Source organism: Drosophila pseudoobscura, chromosome 3 (assembly GCF_009870125.1).
Source record: "Drosophila pseudoobscura strain MV-25-SWS-2005 chromosome 3, UCI_Dpse_MV25, whole genome shotgun sequence".
Classification (NCBI taxonomy): domain Eukaryota; kingdom Metazoa; phylum Arthropoda; class Insecta; order Diptera; family Drosophilidae; genus Drosophila; species Drosophila pseudoobscura.
Genome location: NC_046680.1, coordinates 15,479,990 through 15,497,917, shown reverse-complemented (window position 1 = coordinate 15,497,917; position 17,928 = coordinate 15,479,990). Strand labels below are relative to the sequence as shown.

Genomic DNA, 17,928 nt, shown 5'->3' with positions numbered 1-17,928 from the left:
TTGTCATTGTGGTGGCTATTCTTCGCGACACTCGACGCCAAGCAGCTGTTTATTTATGTAAATAATATGTGTTCACAAAGATATATACCTGGGTGGTGCTGGGGGGCTCCATCGAGGCTATATGGACCCCAAACAGCTCTCTACTATGGTTTTTTGCAGCAAAGATGGTCTGCTATCCCACAATACAGTATTTCACATGATTGTAAGCACCCACAAGGCATCGAAAATTACACAATCTTTTTGGAAATTCTTCCATACGAACTCTTTGGATCTTCGGATCTTCTGATCTTGGCAAAAAAGAAACAGAAACCTTGCAAAAACAGAAAACTGTTACGCCTTGATGCAATTTTTTATTTATGGTGTGTATGGGTTTGTTTTTTGTCGCTGCTGCTGACATTGACATTTGCTGAGGCTGACAAAACTGCGTCTCTTAGCAGTCGAGAGCCATCAGCAGCAGCAGTGGAGGGGAGGGGATGGGGGGGTCTGCAGGATGTCCAGCTGAATGCCTCCTGGGAGTGGGGAGCGGGGAGCGGGTAGCGGGTAGCGGAGAGCGGAGAGTGTGTCTCGAGTGCCGGTCGGCCCCTTTGTCGGCTCTGAACTTCTCTCAAGTCCAAGAGCAAGAACCGTAGCAGCCTTCGTCTGCGGAATGTGGAGAGTCCGAGATCCGAGTTCAATGGTCAATGGTCGGTGGAAAGACGGCAGCACCTTCAACCTCAGCCTGTGGGCAGCTCAAGACTGCCCACAACCCATAAAGCAATCAGGCAATCAAATGTTCGATCGAGTGTTACGTATTTCGTTTATATTCCGCCAAATAAAACTCCGTCTCCGCCTCCGATTGTGCTCTACAAATGGGGATTGTGCATGGCTCTCACGTTCGGTTCTTATGATACCATGCCATACGATTCCCTCACATAAAACACTGCGGAATATAATGTTTGTTCCATGCACACGCCGGCAATTGCCCCACCCCCACCCCCACACGAGCCCCCCCCCATCTCCAGGGCCTGCCTCTAAAGGAATCGTGAATCGAGAATCCAAATGAAAAACAAAACAAAACTTTGTAATTTACATAAATAAATATATCTGTTTTCGGTTTTGGCATCCGAAAACATGAACCGGAATCGAATTCCTCGACAAATCTGTGCTCATCTAAATATAGATCTGATATCTATATCTATGGCCATTCTCCCATTCTCCGATCTGCCAGAACCAGCGAAAGATACGAAACAGTAAAGCGAACGGGCTGCCATGCCCTCCGCCCCTCGGGCTGAATCATTTGTACCAAGCTCAAGCCTTTTTCTCTTCACACAGCCCTGATCCCGTAGATCCCGCAGATCCCGTAGATCCAGCATCCGCCCAGAGCCTGCCAGCATGACTGCCATGCCCGTGGTGTGGTGCACCGATCCGAATTCGGTGAACAACAAGCCCACGGCCTTCGCCCTGCACGGCATCCAGCTGCAGGGCAACGTGACGGAGCGGCAGGTCCACGCCCTCCGGGAGCTGGTGAACGCCGCCGCAGAGGGCCGCCTCATCCTGCCCTCGGACGGCACGTTCACGCTCCTCGACAGCGGCCTGAGCATCGAGAGCTCGATTGTGGCCGCCGGACAGGGACGGGGACGGGGACGGGGACGGGGACTGAAGCAGGAGAGCGCCCCAAGTCCCAGCGAGAGCCCAGAGCCCCCAAAGAACGCCAAGAACACGTACATCCTGATGCCCGTGAGCAAGGCATCGCCAGCGCCGACACCGACGGTGGACCGGCCCGGTGGACAGCCCGAGGCCATTGCCGCGGCGGCGGCCCAGCTGGAGTTCCTGCTGGAGCCCAAGTACTCGCCCTCGCCGCCCGCCTCCTCGGATGCGGCCATGGAGGCCATGGAGGGGGGTGTGGGTGAGGGTGTCGCCGGTGGGGAGATTCTGTACGAGTTCCTCTGCTGCGCCAAGTGCATGAACGAGCAGCGGACGGGGCAGAGCGGCACCTGCAACGGGCGCCGTCTGCAGCGGTATCTGCGGAGCTGCCGCGGCAGCGACTACGAGCCGGTCAACGACCCCGCGGGGACGTGGCAGCTGCAGCTGGATCCTGTCTGCAGCATTGCCAGCCGGTATGCCCGCCGGCAGCACCGTCCGCACCACCACCACCACCACCACCACCACCAGCAGCGGCACAGGCCGCACGGGACCGTCTCGACGGGGATAGCACGTAATCGGCCCAACACCAATCGCCACCACAAATTACCGATTCACAGTGTTAAAATCTTTCATAATCGCAGCAGTTGCACGCCAGCGTCAGCCGCTACCCCTCTGGGAGCATGCAATGTGGGCGGGGGCCAAGAGGTGTCGCCAATTCCGATGCCCAGCCCCAGCCCCAGCCCCATCCCCAGCCCCAATCGCATTCGCAGTCGCTGTTCCAGTCATAGAGCGAGCGACGGCAATGAAGCGTTCAGTTTGTCACCGACAGCGGCGCGATCTACATCGTTGAAAGCAGCGGAAGCAGCGGAAACAGCAGCAACGACATTGCTCCTCTACGCAGTGGTTAACAAAAGTCGCGAATCGTCTAGTGAAATGCCCACTGTGCTGGCCGTGGTGCCCGAGGAGGCGCCGCAGGGCGGCCCCTCTGCGGTGGTCCGCGATTTGATCAGCTTCGACGACGATCAGGAGCAGGAGCAGGAGCAGCAGGCGGAGGGAGCAGGAAGCAGCTGTGGTGGCCCCAATGTGGACCTGCTGTGTGCCCCGAACGAGGAGGATGTGCTGCTCGCACTGCTCGTGACGCCACCGCCCACGCCGCCCAAGCCGGGCTCGCCCGTCAGCCACAACTCGAGCCGCAAGACGAGCTTCGACTCCACCAGCACCATCAGCTCCATGGACTCGGGCTTCATGGAGATGCAGAACAAGTTGGATGCCCTGGCAGCAGCAGCGGCGGCGGCGGCGACGGCGGCAGCGGCAGCAGTCGGAACATCTGCCACAGTGGCAGCAGAGAAGATCGCTCGCCGCAACTACAAGGAGTGTCTGACGCAGTCGCGAAACCGTCGCAAATCCTACGAGGAGTTCAAAGCCATGTTTGTTGAACCTGCAGCAGCGGCAGTGGCAGCGGCGTCGGCGTCGGAAGCAGCAGCCACATTGCCACTGTCCATGCCACAAGCATCATCGATGGCTGCGGCAGATGACGCAACAGCAGCAGCAGCCAGCAACAGCAACAGCAACACTGTGATCCCACCAACAACAACAACAACAACAACAACGCTTGCCTCCATTTCAGAACAAGAAACCACAAGCGAGAGAGGCGATAAACCGGATTGCGCAAACGAGTTTGCCACCAGCGACGCAGTCCCAGGCCCAGTCCCAGGCCCAGACCCAGGCCCCAGATCCCCCATGGCCCCCGATGAAATGGATACCGGAGATGGCGATTGTGAGGGCGATGCCGATGCCGATGCCGATGGATGTCTAACAGCAACAGCAACAGCAACAACAACAATCAACAGCACCACCACAGAGGCAATGCGAAAGAATTCGGATTTTCTATCGCAGATTCTCGATCATCAGTTTGCGGCCAAGGAGCGGGCCAAGGCGCACAAGCGGCGCACATCGTACGAGGAATTCAAGCGATTGGTTAGCGAAATCGAGCCCCTGGAATGTCTGGACACAGTTGCAGTGATCGCTGCCACACCCACAGTCAGAGCCCCAACAGCGGCACCAACAGCCACCACGTCACCGCTGAAGCGACAGAATTCGAGGCAACGCAAAAGCTTTGCCAGCTACTTCCTGCCCCGCCGACACTCGACCAAAGAGCCCAAGACTGGGGACAAGGAGAACGTGCCCGCGGCCCCAACGGGCGAGGGCAAGCAGCTCCAGACGTACGCCAAGCTGCCGGGCTCCAACTGCGACGCCAACTACCGGCGGAACTTCAAGATCTACGACAAGCTGGTCTACGGCACCATCTACGACATCATCCAGCGGAAGAACGACATCTACCAGCTGACGTACCAGAAGTACGACAAGTACATGACCTACGGCACCATCTACGAGATCCTGCACCACCGCAAGTCCTCGCAGGACGGCGGCTGCACCCCCGGCGGCTGGCAGCGGAAGAGCCTCAGCTCCATTCTGGAGAGCAAGTCGAGCGACGTCATCTACGACATCATCCAGAAGAGGGAGCGCGAGAAGCAGCGCCAGCAGCGAGCACTGGTCTCCGGACAGGACTCCGCCACCACCTCCGCCTCCGCCTGCTCCACTGTCCAGTCCGCCGTGAGTGCGCACAAGTACGGAACCATCTACGACATTCTGCAGGGCGAGAGGCTGGAGGCGAGCGATGCAGGGGACAGCCGGCGTCCAGTGGCCGCCAAGCCAACGCGCTTCGTGGTCAGCCAAGTGGAGGAGCAGCCCCAGGAGCAGGAGCAGGTGGCGCGGCGAGAGCCAGAGCCGGCCAAGAGCCAGGAGACTCCGAGTGCCGCAGAGAGTGGCGTGGAAGCCGGGAAGCCGGCCAGCAAGCCCAAGAAGATGCGACGCCTGTCCAACATCCTCAGCTACAGCAGATCCTGTGCGGCGGGCAGCGGGCAGGAGGAGCCAGACGCCGGAGGAGCGACGCCCCACCCCGACGAGTCCAAGCAGAAGCGCAGCCAGGCCAAGCGGCGGATCGGGGTGACGAATCTGCTCCTGCCGCTGGACTCCGAGGAGCTGTACACGCGCATCATTGCCCAGCAGAGGCGCCAGCACAGAGCCCACCTCCAGCTGCAGAGCGACAGCGAGGCGGAGGCCAGACAGACGGATCTGGGCGGCTGCCTGATCAAGTCCAGCTCCCTGGACGCCATCTCCATGTCGGTGGCCTGCTCCCCGCCTGCCACCGCCGGCCACACGCCGACCCCGTCGCCGCCCCGACCCCGCCGCAGCCTCAAGCAGCACCGGTGCCTGCAGCGCGGCCCGGGCCAGGAGCAGCAGCAGCAGCAGCAGCGCCAGAGGCACCAGCTGGCGCTGGTCAAGAAGCACTCGCTGGACCACTGCCTGCCGGCGGCAGGGGGAGGGGAGACCCGGAGGCAGCCACTTCGCCGCTGGTCCAACCAGAGCCCCCTCCGGTGCACCTGCCTGGCCCTCGAGGAGGATCTGCCCAGCCACCAGTGCACCTGCCCGCTTCCGCTGACTGCCATTGAGAAGTCGCGATCGCTGCCCGTCGCCGTAGGCGGTGCCTGCTCCACCCCCCCGCAAACAACGACGACGTCGACGACGACGACGACGACGACTGCGGCCAAGAAAGGCAAATCGCGTCGACTTTCGGAATTTACGCGCGGTGAATTTTTAAATGAAAAATCGTAAGTTTAGCCTCCCAGACACCCCCCCACACCCACAGCCCTCCACAACGCCCCGTCGGATGCACGAATCTACGTATTACATATAACCATTAATTTATTTATGATTAGAGCCGCTGCACGCACGAGTTGTATATCATTTTGGGGAATTTACAAAGTGGTGAATGAAGTGGGAATCCTCCGGGCTCCGGGCTCCGTCTGGAGCGGCATTGGGCGCCAATGCCTGGTATCTTTCCACTGCATCTAAAATTCGCAAAACAAACGCAGCTTCAAGGCCAAAGCGCCTTCAAATTGGTTCAGACGTTGAAATTTGCATATCAATGCGAACCTTTGTACAGCCCATACACGTGTTGGCCGAAGAGGCCCGAAAAAGCACTCGAACTCTCCTCCAAAATATGTATGTACATTGAATGTGCGGAGGGGAAGTGAGGCGCACTCAAACATTAAAAAAATGTGTCGAACAGTGTTTGTTTATTGTTTAATTAATGAAATTTACAAACAAAAAAAAGAAGAAAGAAAGAAGGAAGGAAAAAAAGTCACGACTCTCCCTCCATCGCACTATGGTCCGAACGACCACTTTTGTTGGCCAAAACCTAATTTTTCAAAGTCAAAACTGAAACCTGGTTTTGATCGCTCTGCATTAGAAAAAGATCGACCATTAAATCTGCGTACCAGAAATTTCCATAGATGGCGCCACATTCGCAAAATCAGCTGTGCAACCCAACTGTTTTTATAGTAAAGCACGTGAAGGGAAAAAGTGGCAAATTAATAACCACTTTAGATATCTCAAAAATTGAAAAACGCCAAGACGTGATTAAATTTTTTTGATGAATCTTAATCTGTCGGGTTCTTTCTACGTGTTTTGAGTTTTTAACTGTCTCTAGTAGCTCTGATGTCTTCGTAATTGAAGGTTAAAGTGAGGCCTTCAACATGTGCCAACTTGTAATGAAAACTAATTTTTGAAAAGGTGTACAAAGTGAGTCCTACCTAGTCCCACCCTGAAACCTTTTCTGTGTCGTAGATTAATAAATTCTTTTTGAAATGTATATAGTTAGAAATGCCACTTTTTACCACAATTCTTGGAATTTGCATTAATAGAGCATAACCTCAAATTCGAAAATGCAGATTTGTTTGCCGAATGGAATTCAGAGAAGGGTAAAATTATCAATTATTTGAAAACGGATCTTAAGGCGACATTTCATATGAAATTAATAAAGCTTTTGAAGATATAAGCAAGAAAATTTGTTACCGTTTGGCAACATACCGGAACAAATGCCGGTAAAATTCAAAGATGTTTGAACGAAAATATGTGGATTGGCCACAAGCCTTTGTTATAATACATTTATCTTTATGTCCAAATATGCTAACTAAGTTCGTAAGGCTGTACAGGACCCAGTCGGAAAGCCGGCACATATCTCACTTAACGAGGCGTTAACCTTGCTTCTAGACAAGGATTTCGGCAATAATTTACGGAAACCTTTAAACGATTTTATTTTTATTAAAATCAAAATTTTTTTTAGTCGTGCAACGCCGTTTTCTTAAATAAAATATGCTTAATACTTTTTTTCACTATAACTAAAAATTTAAATATGCCTTATTAAAAAAAGGGGCGGTGCCACACCCATTTTTTTTCTTAAATCCATTTGTTATTGATTATATGTATCCAATACAAAAAACTAGATGAAAAAATCTTGTTCCGTTCGGGAGTTATTAATTTTGGCCAACAAAAGTGGTCGTTCGGACCATAGTGCATCGTCGATCGTCTGATCCATTAATGAACTTCTTCGGACTGCAAACGGTAAATGCTGTGGTCCGCGGCACGAGCGAGACAGAGACAACACCATCATCACGTACCGTCTACCCATGTGTGTGTGTGTGTGTGGTGTGTCTTTGGCGTTCATTTGATAGTCAAATATTTTGCAGGTTAATAACGTTGAGACGTGCCTGAGCGCCGTCTCTCTCGAGCTCGCTCTTTCGCTGTTTTGCGCTCTCCCAATTCTTTTACTCTCTGGCAAAGCGATTACAACACTCTCGCAGCGAATGAAACGAGGGCGCGGACCCTCTCGCTCTCTTTTTCTTCTTGATTTCCCCCCTCCAAAGCTCGGACACAATTATTCTAATAATTTGCTGCTCGTCGAGCGTCTTGTTATTGTCAATAGCTTTGGAATTACTCATCTCTGTTGACGGTTTTCCCCCAGAGCAAAAGGAAGAGCCTCTAGATACGGCCAGGGTGCGAGATTTAGCAAGAAATAGTACATAAATCGATTGAGGGAAGTTTTCTCCCAGGTGCTTCCACACAAGTCTCGGCATCTGGGGCACTTCCAAGTTGTGCAACCCCTGATTCCCTGGTCCCATCCTCCCGTCCCTCCAATAACAGTCATTTTCGTGCCTTTGTTCCACCGTAGATGATATGGTAGTACGCTAGAACGTACGTAGGGTTATCAATGTCCCCCACAAATTAAAAACTCATTAGAAGAGGAACCCGCACCCCCTCACCACCCCTTTTTTGGCGTGCCAGAATGCATTTTTGTCGACAAACAAAATATCCACCATACAATATACAATTTACAATAGATGTACATACCACAAAACAGAAACGATGCCTGCATAGTACATACATATGTATATAGAGTTGGTCTATAAGTATGTGTATCCATGCGTGTGTATCCACGGCAACAGAAAATCGCCTGGGTGCGGTTGGGGGCATTGTTTGCACGGCTTTGATTGGCATTCATTTTCATGGGTGCCTGTCCCAGAACCAGCCACAGAGACCCAGCCGTTCCGTTCCGTTCCGAGCCGTTCCTCTGATCATCCAGAGTCGATCATTAGTCGTTCGTTCGTTCAGCAGAAGCCACATGCCTCACCCGAAATTAAGTATACGTAGTGGATGCAAAACCCTGGCAATTACTACTTCGAATCCCCCCAAGCGGAAACTCTCAGTCGCCCCCCACGGAGCACAGTCGTCGCCGATCATGTCAAAGCTGTAGACGGCGACATATGGATAATGGATGTGACATTGAATTGTTTTCGAATTGTTTATTAATCAATGCAATGCAATGCAATGCAATACTGATTTGAATCAATTTTCTCCCAGCGAAATTGTCTCGAGAATTTGCCGAAACTATTCGTAAATGGCCCTTGCGTGCTGGCCGAATGAATCACTTACGTGGAATAGATCCAGCAGATGAGATGGGATTCACAGTCCCAGTTAGTATCTGGGAAAGTTGCGGCTGGAATTGTAGCCGGAACTTGATAGTTTCTTCGGTCCCAAGACCGCTCTTTCTGCTGCCCCGTTTTGGTGCCAGGAATGGCCCCCATCTCCAGCTGTTGGCGATTCTAAAGAGAGCCACCAAGGCCTACCATTAACAAATTATTTCTCCATAAAAACTAAATCTATTGCGGGCCCCCAGTCCAGACCAGACCAGTCCTGTCCATATTTATTTTTAGATGCACCACGGAACTGGTTGCCAGCCGAACGTTGCACGTTGCACGCTGCACGCTGCACGGTCTGCATTGATTTGGAATTTGTTTCGACGGAGTGTGTCCGAGTGTGGCAAGTGTTTCATTTGCTGTGTTGCCATGTTGCCGTGTTGCCGTGTTGGGCATCCTGTCCAGCCGCTGGCTGCTCCGATCTGACTCAATTAAATTGATCTCCGTCCAGCAAAATGAGAAATACTGCATTTGAGCAGGCGGCACATTGTTATTATTCCATCTCTCCATCTGTGCAGCCCCATCTCTTTGAGAGGCTGCTTATTTAACCAACATATCCCGCCTCTGACTCTGGCCTGGCTCTGGCTCTGCCTCTGGCTCAGTCTATGGCTCTGCCTTTGCCGCTGCCTCTGCCTCTGTCTATGGCTCTGTCTATGGCTCTGGCTTTGCCTCTGGCTATGAAGTTGCATTGCAAACTCAATTCGCTGCAATTGGCGCCATACAGCAATTATGTGGTGGCCTGTTCCTGGCCTGGCCTGGCCTGGCCTAGCTTGGTTTTATAAATAGACACACACCAAGCCATGCCAGGCCATGCCAAGCCATCTCGTATGTGGTCCACAACTGTCAATTGTTAAGTGCGTGTCCAAGGCCTATGATTGGGCCGCTCGAATGCAGGAAACGAACAGCAATTGCAGCCATAGATGGACGTCGACAAGAGATCTGATCTCTTGGATTCGATCGATGGGCTTTGAGGATTCGCAGGTAGAACAACTGACGAAATAGGTGCCAACAGATGCCAGCGGCTATCCCATAGATTCTTTAGTATCTCCCCCTTTCTGTGGGGTACCATAAATGCTACCTATGGCCAGCCGAATGCTGAATGGTGGGCTTGTGGTGGCCCGGGCAGTGGGTTTCCGTATGAATCAGGTCCGTGCTCTGCCCCAGACGATCCAATCCGATCCGATACGATGCGCTCCGATGCCTCTAATTTGCAGCTGAAAGTACATGGAAATGAACTGTTTGATTTGCATTTTGCTTTTTGCATTTACAGATCAATAATATGTTATTTCAGTTCTGATGTGAATATAGTTATTCCTAGGGAAAAAGCATTCCAAAACCAGTTGCGGCGTTGCGTTGCCTAAATAAATATTGAGGGGGGGAGGGGGAAAATACAAAAGTCTGTGGCATGCGGCGGATGTGTTGGGGCACAGCAGCCAATTATAGAGAAAGCGACAGTGCAGTGGCAGTGGCAGTGGCACCTGAGCTGCACCTGAGCTGCCTGGGCCTCTGTGCCTCTGGCTCCATGTTTGTGTCATGTCCCAAAACGGACAACGAAACAGTGTACTCCAATTAATGTGCCGCAGAGAGGGTAGAGCGGAGCGGGGACGACTCGTGGCATGCAAAGCAGGAATCGTAGTATCCACAATGTCTAATAATTGGCTTTGAAATTGATTAGCAGCTCCGTGTGTAGAAATTAACATCAAAAATATGGTTGCCATGCGGCTCCAACTCTGATTCATGCGTGACGTGATGCCAACCGATCCCAGCCGAATGGACAGACAGAATGGACACATCTCATCCCACGACCTGCTCGGCCCATTTGGGGCACAACTCGTGGCCCATTTCAAGGAAAAGAACTAGAACTAGACCCAGGGACCGTTGCCTGAAACCATTACAGCTGCCAAAGTTTGTTGGCTCCTTTGGCACAATGGAAAACGGGCCAAAAGTCCAAACAGACAAGTGTCAATCAAGTGGTCAAGTCAAGTGAAGTCGAGTGGCGTGGAGTGGAGTCACAATAGCGGAGCTAGATTGGAAATTGGAACAGCCACTGCGGCAGAATTCAGATGCAGCCAAAGATCTCCGTTTGAGGTCCGCCTATCGATCGATCCACCGATCGATCGATCCGCCATTTAATCTAATTTTAACTCAAAAGTGCATGTGTCCAAAGTGCCAGCCAAACAAGCCAAACATGTTGGGCCCGATCCGAGCCACCGGCTGCCACCAGCCATGGCCAAAAGAAACGGCGCCTCAAAGCCATGTTGGACGTAGAAAAATTGTAGAAAAAAAAGCAAAATGCGAGCTGCCTGCCTGCCTGTGCATGTGGCAGTGGATATTTTTAGACAAAATCGAATTACGCGGCACTGCCTTGTTTAAAAATAGTCTCTTTCCAGAGGAGGCTGCGCATGCGCTGGCCATTTGATTTTGGCTTTGGGCCAGCCAGCCAGCCAGGCCATGTTTGAATCGAATCTGATCGCATCGGTAGCTCTGTCCGTCTATAAATAAAAGCATGTTCTAGACCAAATTTCTATGTACGGGAATGGGCCGCCAGCAGGCAGTGGATCCTTGTGGCCTCCAGGGCTTTTGCTTTCCTTTCAGCCAAGGGCTGCTGCGACTAGCCCCTTCTCCTAACAAAACGGCCAGGATGCCAGTACTCGTTTCTTGTGTGTAATTAAATCGTGGTGCATATTTATGAAAGTCATGCAGGCACCATTAATGGCAGAGCCCGGTCCCAGGATGGCAGAGATGTCTATAAATACATGTACACCGATACTGGCTCTACTGGCTCCCCTTTTCAGTGCATTTGATGGCGTCTAATAAACGCTTATTGGCGTAATAGACACGTGCTGCCAAGGCACTCACTCATTCACTCCCCACTCGGATGTCGTCCCATCAATCAGCCAGACGGCATGGCAAAAGCACCTCCCATTCATGAGCATTCATGGCGCATGGGGCTTTGCCTTCCCATCCGAATCCTGTTGACTGGCAAATTGCTAAATGACTTTGTTGCAACTGTGACAGCGACGGGACAAAACACCAGCGGAGCAGGCTTAGCAGACAACCAATTAAGAGTGCCCGACCGGGCTGGGCCGGGCCGAAAGACAAGTTCTTGGCCTTAAATGGCTTTGCGCAATCTGCGATCCGTTCGGCCAGAAGCCATTTACTAGCGGGTCCCGAGGAGATCTTCTTTTCAGCTGCCATCTGGATCTATTATGAATCTTTTATTGTGCATCCTGGAAACTAGCTTTCACTTTTATGAGCCCAGAACGAAGAGGGCCACACCCCACACCGCCGGGGGAGTTTTTGCATCCATTGAAATGAAAAGACTCTGTATGCAGGGGCCTGAGAGAAGGGTAACCTAAATATAGGGTACCATGAGCACATATTTGCATTTTGTGGGGCATCTCTGGCACACAGCCAGAGGCAGACGGACAGCCAGATAGACAGACCATCGTGTATGTATATCGGGTCTCATCGCCGATTTAGCCACGCTTCTGTCATCATCCGTTATCTTTATTCGTCACGAACTTCAAAAATGTGAATTGGATGGACTGTTATGTAAGCAATCTTTCACACACACTTTTTTTTAATTGACAACCAAACCCCCGCTTCCTCCTCCTCCTCCTCCAGCTCCGCGAAAGAAAAGCAGACGCTAGAGTGGGGAAAAGAGAGAGAGGTCCAACAATTTCCAGTTACTTTTGTCTGTATTAAGGTCAATGTTAATGCTGCATCAAATGGGATTGAAATGTTTCAGTTTTCACAACTCATGCTAGCCCCCACATGGCAGCCCCACCAGCCACACATTGGGCATTGGGGGGAACAGAGAAAGAGAATTGCTTGGTCTGCCAAAGCATACAAAAGCGAATCAAGACTTGAATGAGAGTCCAAGCCCCTAAACAAAGGTCTAAGATGTATTCTAATCAGGCAGGCTTCGGTTTTCCGTTTCCTCGTTTTCTCATGTCCTGTTAAGCGCACACTGTAGTGCACAAATCCTCTGTTATCCGAAGTATCGATAACAAAATCGGGCTGCGCCAGCTGTTTGCACGAAAACGAAAAGTGTTGTTGCAACATTTGAGGTTTGTTTGAAGAAGGCTCCCGCTAAATTGCCTCGGTAATGGACTCAATTGAATGTTAATGTATCAATAGACCAGCTTTTTTCTATTCTTTTGCAATTAAGTTAATTTTTGTTGCATTAAAAGCCGTTCACCGTGCTTCCGTTTTGAAAAGGGAAAACGTGAGCAAATCTATTGCGGATATATATAAAACGAGCAATGGAGCCCCTCAACCGACCAATTTTGACATTTATATAGCACTCGCACCCGCAATAGTAAATTATATGGGAATGGTAATTTCTAGAATGTATGTCTCTATGCCCCTCTACAGCCTAATTGCATAATGATTATATTATAACTCTAGATGGCGACAGAAAATAAAATACAAAAATGCAATTTGCCATTGAAAAAAGTCGGCACGTTCCAGATGATACATGACTCACAGTGCGGGGAGGTGGGTGGAAGGGGGGGAGCAGGTCCAGACCACCCACGTCTATCGCCTCGCCTCGCCCCGTCTCTACCTCTCGATGATCAGGCGGGACTGGGACTGGGACTGTGACTGGTGTAACCTCGATAGAACGGCTGTTTCCTTAATAAACTCTAAATGTTTGCTTTACATATACATACACACACACATATATATCAGCTATATAGCAGTTATTATAATTTCTTTTTCGCGCTTTCATTGCAGCTGGTACTTCCGCAAAATCAAACGCATTGAGGCTGAGAAAAAACTTCTACTGCCAGAGAACGAGCACGGTGCATTTTTAATTCGTGATTCCGAGAGCCGACACAACGACTATTCGCTATCAGGTGCGTGCCGAACCAGGCATTTATAATTGTTGTACTCTACTGTTCGTATACTATATGCATACACTGTGAATGCTCTTTTGCAGTGCGCGATGGCGACACGGTCAAGCACTATCGCATCAGGCAGCTGGACGAGGGCGGCTTCTTCATTGCCAGACGCACAACATTCAGGTGAGTGCGGAGTACACACTGTACTTGGACATTTCGATTATCCTATCCTTTCGGCCCGTAGAACCCTGCAGGAGCTGGTCGAGCACTATTCCAAGGACTCCGACGGCCTGTGCGTCAATCTCTGCAAGCCCTGTGTCCAGGTAAGCATCCACTGGGCGGACATATACAGCCCCCATACAGCCCCCATTGTTTGCTTTGGTTTTATCGCACATCCAACATCCAAAAACGACCGGCAGCGGCCAAATGTGATGTGCATTGTGACATTTGTAACATTTGCAACATTCAACATTGTTATCCCTATGTTTTGTTCATTTCGCAATGCCCAACACGTGTGTACTAAAACTGTCTTATATTTTCCATATATTTCTTGCATTTTTCTTTAATTAACACCAAAACTAATTATAATGTCTGTAAAACGATAATAACCAACAATAACCAACAATAACAACAACAACTACAACCGAACGATAACTGAAAATAACTCAAAATACAAACAAATATATATAATATATTAATCAAATAAGACAAATACCTTTTCGGGTGTCTTTGAGGTAGGATTTCTATGTAAAAACAAAACGTTACGATGTGCGTTCATGTGTGTGTTTTTATTGCCCATTAACACAACAATAACCGGAAACCAGAATCCAACTCCACCCCCACCCGCAACACCAACCCCCCTTCACGGCGAACGAAATTAACCGATCATTTCATGAATTTCGACTGCAATGCCTTAAATCTCCAAATAACCGCCAATCAATCGCTCAATATCTCACCCACACACCGCACGCCAGCGCTCAAAGTGCAATCGAGACAATCTATCTATCGTATATGATCCTATACTACTGCTTAATAATCGTTGATCAAAGCAAAGTTTCATCTAATTAGTGCCGAAACCCAGTGAAGGGAAACGGCGCCGCGTTTGAGTCGAAAAAGTTGAGCAGAAAGGGGTTCTGTCCAAGTATGCCCCCGATTCGACTCGACTTCCATTGATCTTTTGCACTTTGACTGGCTGGCACTTGAACTTTGAACCCACTTAGCCCATTAAAACAGATCCAACTAAAATCATATAGCGCCAGCTGCCACCAACTAATGGAACAGATTCTATGTAAATAAGGCCCTAATCTAACCTTCATCTCTCACCTTTTTGGAAATCTTTTAAGCATTAATTTATCAAAATATTGTACATCCAACGTTGGTGCGTTGCTTGCCCCGTGTCTGGTCTGCACAGACATATATTTTCCATGTACATGGGATAGAAAATTGCATATCCTTTGCGGCATCCTTGATGCTACTTTTTCAGAGTCGCATTTCTGCCCGACACGCACTTTACTTTCTACATGGCGTGTAGAGTTGAACTACATGTCGCTGCGGCGACACCTGTCGGCGCATTCGATTCAAGTGAATGCTGGCCACAGCCCCGAAAGTATGGCAATAAATACTGCCTCCTCATGGCAACTGGCTCTCTGCTTGAAAGATAATGGGCCCTCCCCAAACACAGAATAAAACCCGCCCTTTGGTTTTTAGACCCTTTCCTCTTTCTGAAGAGAATGTGGACAGACACAAGGGTACGCAACGCAACGGGCAGTACGTTCTTTGGGAGGTGGAGATGATGGTTAATGAATGTATGCTACAAACTCATTGCTCAATTGGCACGATCATTACCTCAAGCCGAACACCAATGCGCCTACCATATTGACAATAGAATATTCATTTGCTAACTCATCTCTCTATCCATCCCCCATGTCCGACCAACCTGACGCTCCAGATCGAGAAACCTGTCACCGAGGGCCTATCGCATCGAACACGCGACCAGTGGGAGATCGACAGAACGTCCCTCAAATTTGTACGCAAACTGGGCTCCGGCCAGTTCGGCGACGTTTGGGAGGGACAGTGGAACAACACAACACCCGTAGCCATTAAAACTCTGAAATCGGGTAAGTCGAGAGCTGTGCTCTCTTCGCTCCTTGCGGGAGTTTGTCTAACAATGAGTCTTGGCCCCTTTCAGGCACAATGGACCCCAAGGACTTCTTAGCCGAAGCCCAGATCATGAAGAAGCTGCGCCACACGAAGCTCATTCAGCTGTACGCTGTCTGCACGGTGGAGGAGCCCATCTACATTATCACGGAGTTGATGAAGCACGGTTCACTGTTGGAATATCTGCAAGGTATGCTGGGACCCAGATGACGATCACACGACTCGCCGTGTGTCCGCACATTTCGAGACATTCTTGCAGCTTGCATTAGTCAAATTTCAAACATTTTCACGCCCCGCTGCGGCAATTAGTCAAAAAGAAAAGAAAGAACCAAACGTCCGCCCGCCCGCTCGCTTATCATGTCATGGCCATTGCTTATTTGTGTTTTTAATATCTTTTAGCCATTGCAGGCAAAGGTCGTAGCCTCAAAATGCAGACGCTCATCGATATGGCCGCACAAATAGCCGCTGGCATGGCCTACCTGGAGTCCCAGAACTACATCCACAGAGACTTGGCGGCGCGCAACGTTCTCGTTGGCGATGGCAACATTGTGAAGATAGCCGACTTTGGTTTGGCCAGGTGAGTCTTGGGCGGTATGCCGGGAAAGGAATGAAAATTAATATCCATCTTCCAACGGCAGGCTCATCAAGGAGGACGAGTACGAGGCGCGAGTTGGCGCCCGCTTCCCCATCAAATGGACAGCGCCCGAGGCGGCCAACTACAGTAAATTCTCAATCAAATCTGATGTCTGGAGCTTCGGTATTCTCCTCACTGAGCTGGTCACTTACGGACGCATACCATATCCGGGTAAATCCACTGACTAGCGTTCATTCTAGGAATCGAGCATAATCTAATCAAATGATTCATTTCGGCAATCAGGTATGACCAATGCGGAGGTGTTGACCCAAGTGGAGCACGGCTATCGCATGCCCCTGCCACCCAACTGCGAGCCGCGCCTGTACGAGATCATGCTCGAGTGCTGGCACAAGGATCCCATGCGCAGACCCACATTCGAGACGCTCCAATGGAAGCTCGAGGACTTTTACACCTCCGATCAGAGCGACTACAAGGAGGCGCAGGCTTACTGATAAATGCTACCTGCGACCACGGACGCGGACAGTAGCCGTGGCGAGGCGCAAGGAGGAGCTGCCAATGATCGTCGGGCATCCCACAACGGACAATTCATATTAAGTTAATTACTTCAGTTTTGCACAGATTTTCTATTGCTGCTTCCTGCGACCATGAAACATGCGGGGCTCATGGACAGGGCAGGGGCATGTCTTGGTGACAACTCCATACCATACGATTCATGTTATTAGCGTTTAAGCTAACAAATAGTCTGTAAGCCGGAAAAGTGAATGCAAGTGCACGTGTAGTTTTTTGAATTTGTATGTGCGAGTGTTTTTTCGATGGAATGCAATTTCAAAAAATGTTTTGTTCATTTTTTGTTGTTTCAATATGACAAGCATATGGATAGATTTGTCGCATTTGCCGATAAATATATCGAATGTATTATTATTCATATACACTATATACATACATACATACGTGCACACACAACACATCTATATATATATATATACAACCGTATAGTCAGAGTTAAACCTAGGAACCTTTTATATTCTATTTTGCCAACGCATACTTACCCTTACCCACCCTCACCCTGTCCTTCTTTAGTTGATAGGCCAATCTGAAATATGAAAACGATATTTGCAGCAAACAAATACATATATTAAAAACTGTTTTGCTTTTAGTTAATCCACTTCGTACGTGTCTTACCTGCCCCTCCTCCCCCAAACCCAAAACCACAAACCACTCAATCACTAATCAACGACATTATACATATGTATGCTTTATCACAAACAAATAAAAATGAAATTAAAATTAAAAATACAAATAATAAACGAAAGAAAGCACCACAAACGCCAATCATCATTCAAGTGCTAGCGGACGCTACTTTTTGCTGCATGCGACAGTTGAAATCCGCATGAGTAACGATCTAGAGTTTAATTCTAATTGTAATCATTTAATTATATTATATTTATAATTAAACACACAAACAAACGCATACACATATACGAGTACATGTACATTTAGAACAAAAACCCATTTAAAATAAAACTTCTTCATAATTTATAAAATAAAAATCAAGGCATAATCATTTATATTGAAATCGAATCACCGCACTGTAGTCCGAGTCATTCTTTATCCTTTATCCTTTCTCTGTTTGCTTTTTGATTTGGTGAGTATTAATTCCAGTTTCTGCAGCGCATGCGGCGTGTGTGGGGATGGAAGAAGAGTGAAGAGTTCTGCGTAAAGTCAAATTAACGTAACTCAAATAATTTCTATGCCTAATCTATGTACGTACTCCAAGCCAAACCAAACCAAACCCGAAGAACGCATGAATTGAAGGCTGATTTTACAA

The 17,928-nt window shown here is 49.4% G+C and overlaps 1 protein-coding gene across 4 annotated transcripts in view; it reads left to right on the top strand.

The window, feature by feature from the left end:
* Positions 1-17,681, top strand: part of Src42A (Tyrosine-protein kinase Src42A) — a 36,362-nt gene extending 18,681 nt beyond the window's left edge. Inside the window, exons 1-10 of one of the 4 annotated variants that reach the window (XM_033378263.1) lie at positions 1,338-5,294; positions 13,242-13,363; positions 13,447-13,531; positions 13,593-13,671; positions 14,056-14,082; positions 15,297-15,465; positions 15,537-15,695; positions 15,914-16,082; positions 16,144-16,310; positions 16,383-17,681. In XM_033378263.1, coding sequence (XP_033234154.1) covers positions 1,372-5,294; positions 13,242-13,363; positions 13,447-13,531; positions 13,593-13,671; positions 14,056-14,082; positions 15,297-15,465; positions 15,537-15,695; positions 15,914-16,082; positions 16,144-16,310; positions 16,383-16,591 — 5,109 coding nt within the window. In that variant the 5' untranslated portion in view covers positions 1,338-1,371 and the 3' untranslated portion in view covers positions 16,592-17,681. Of the gene's footprint in view, positions 1-1,337; positions 5,295-13,241; positions 13,364-13,446; positions 13,532-13,592; positions 13,672-14,055; positions 14,083-15,296; positions 15,466-15,536; positions 15,696-15,904; positions 16,083-16,143; positions 16,311-16,382 lie in introns of those variants that run through there. The other 3 variants (XM_033378262.1, XM_033378264.1, XM_002138628.4) reach the window with 3 other exon arrangements.
* The last annotated feature ends 247 nt before the right edge of the window (positions 17,682-17,928 follow it).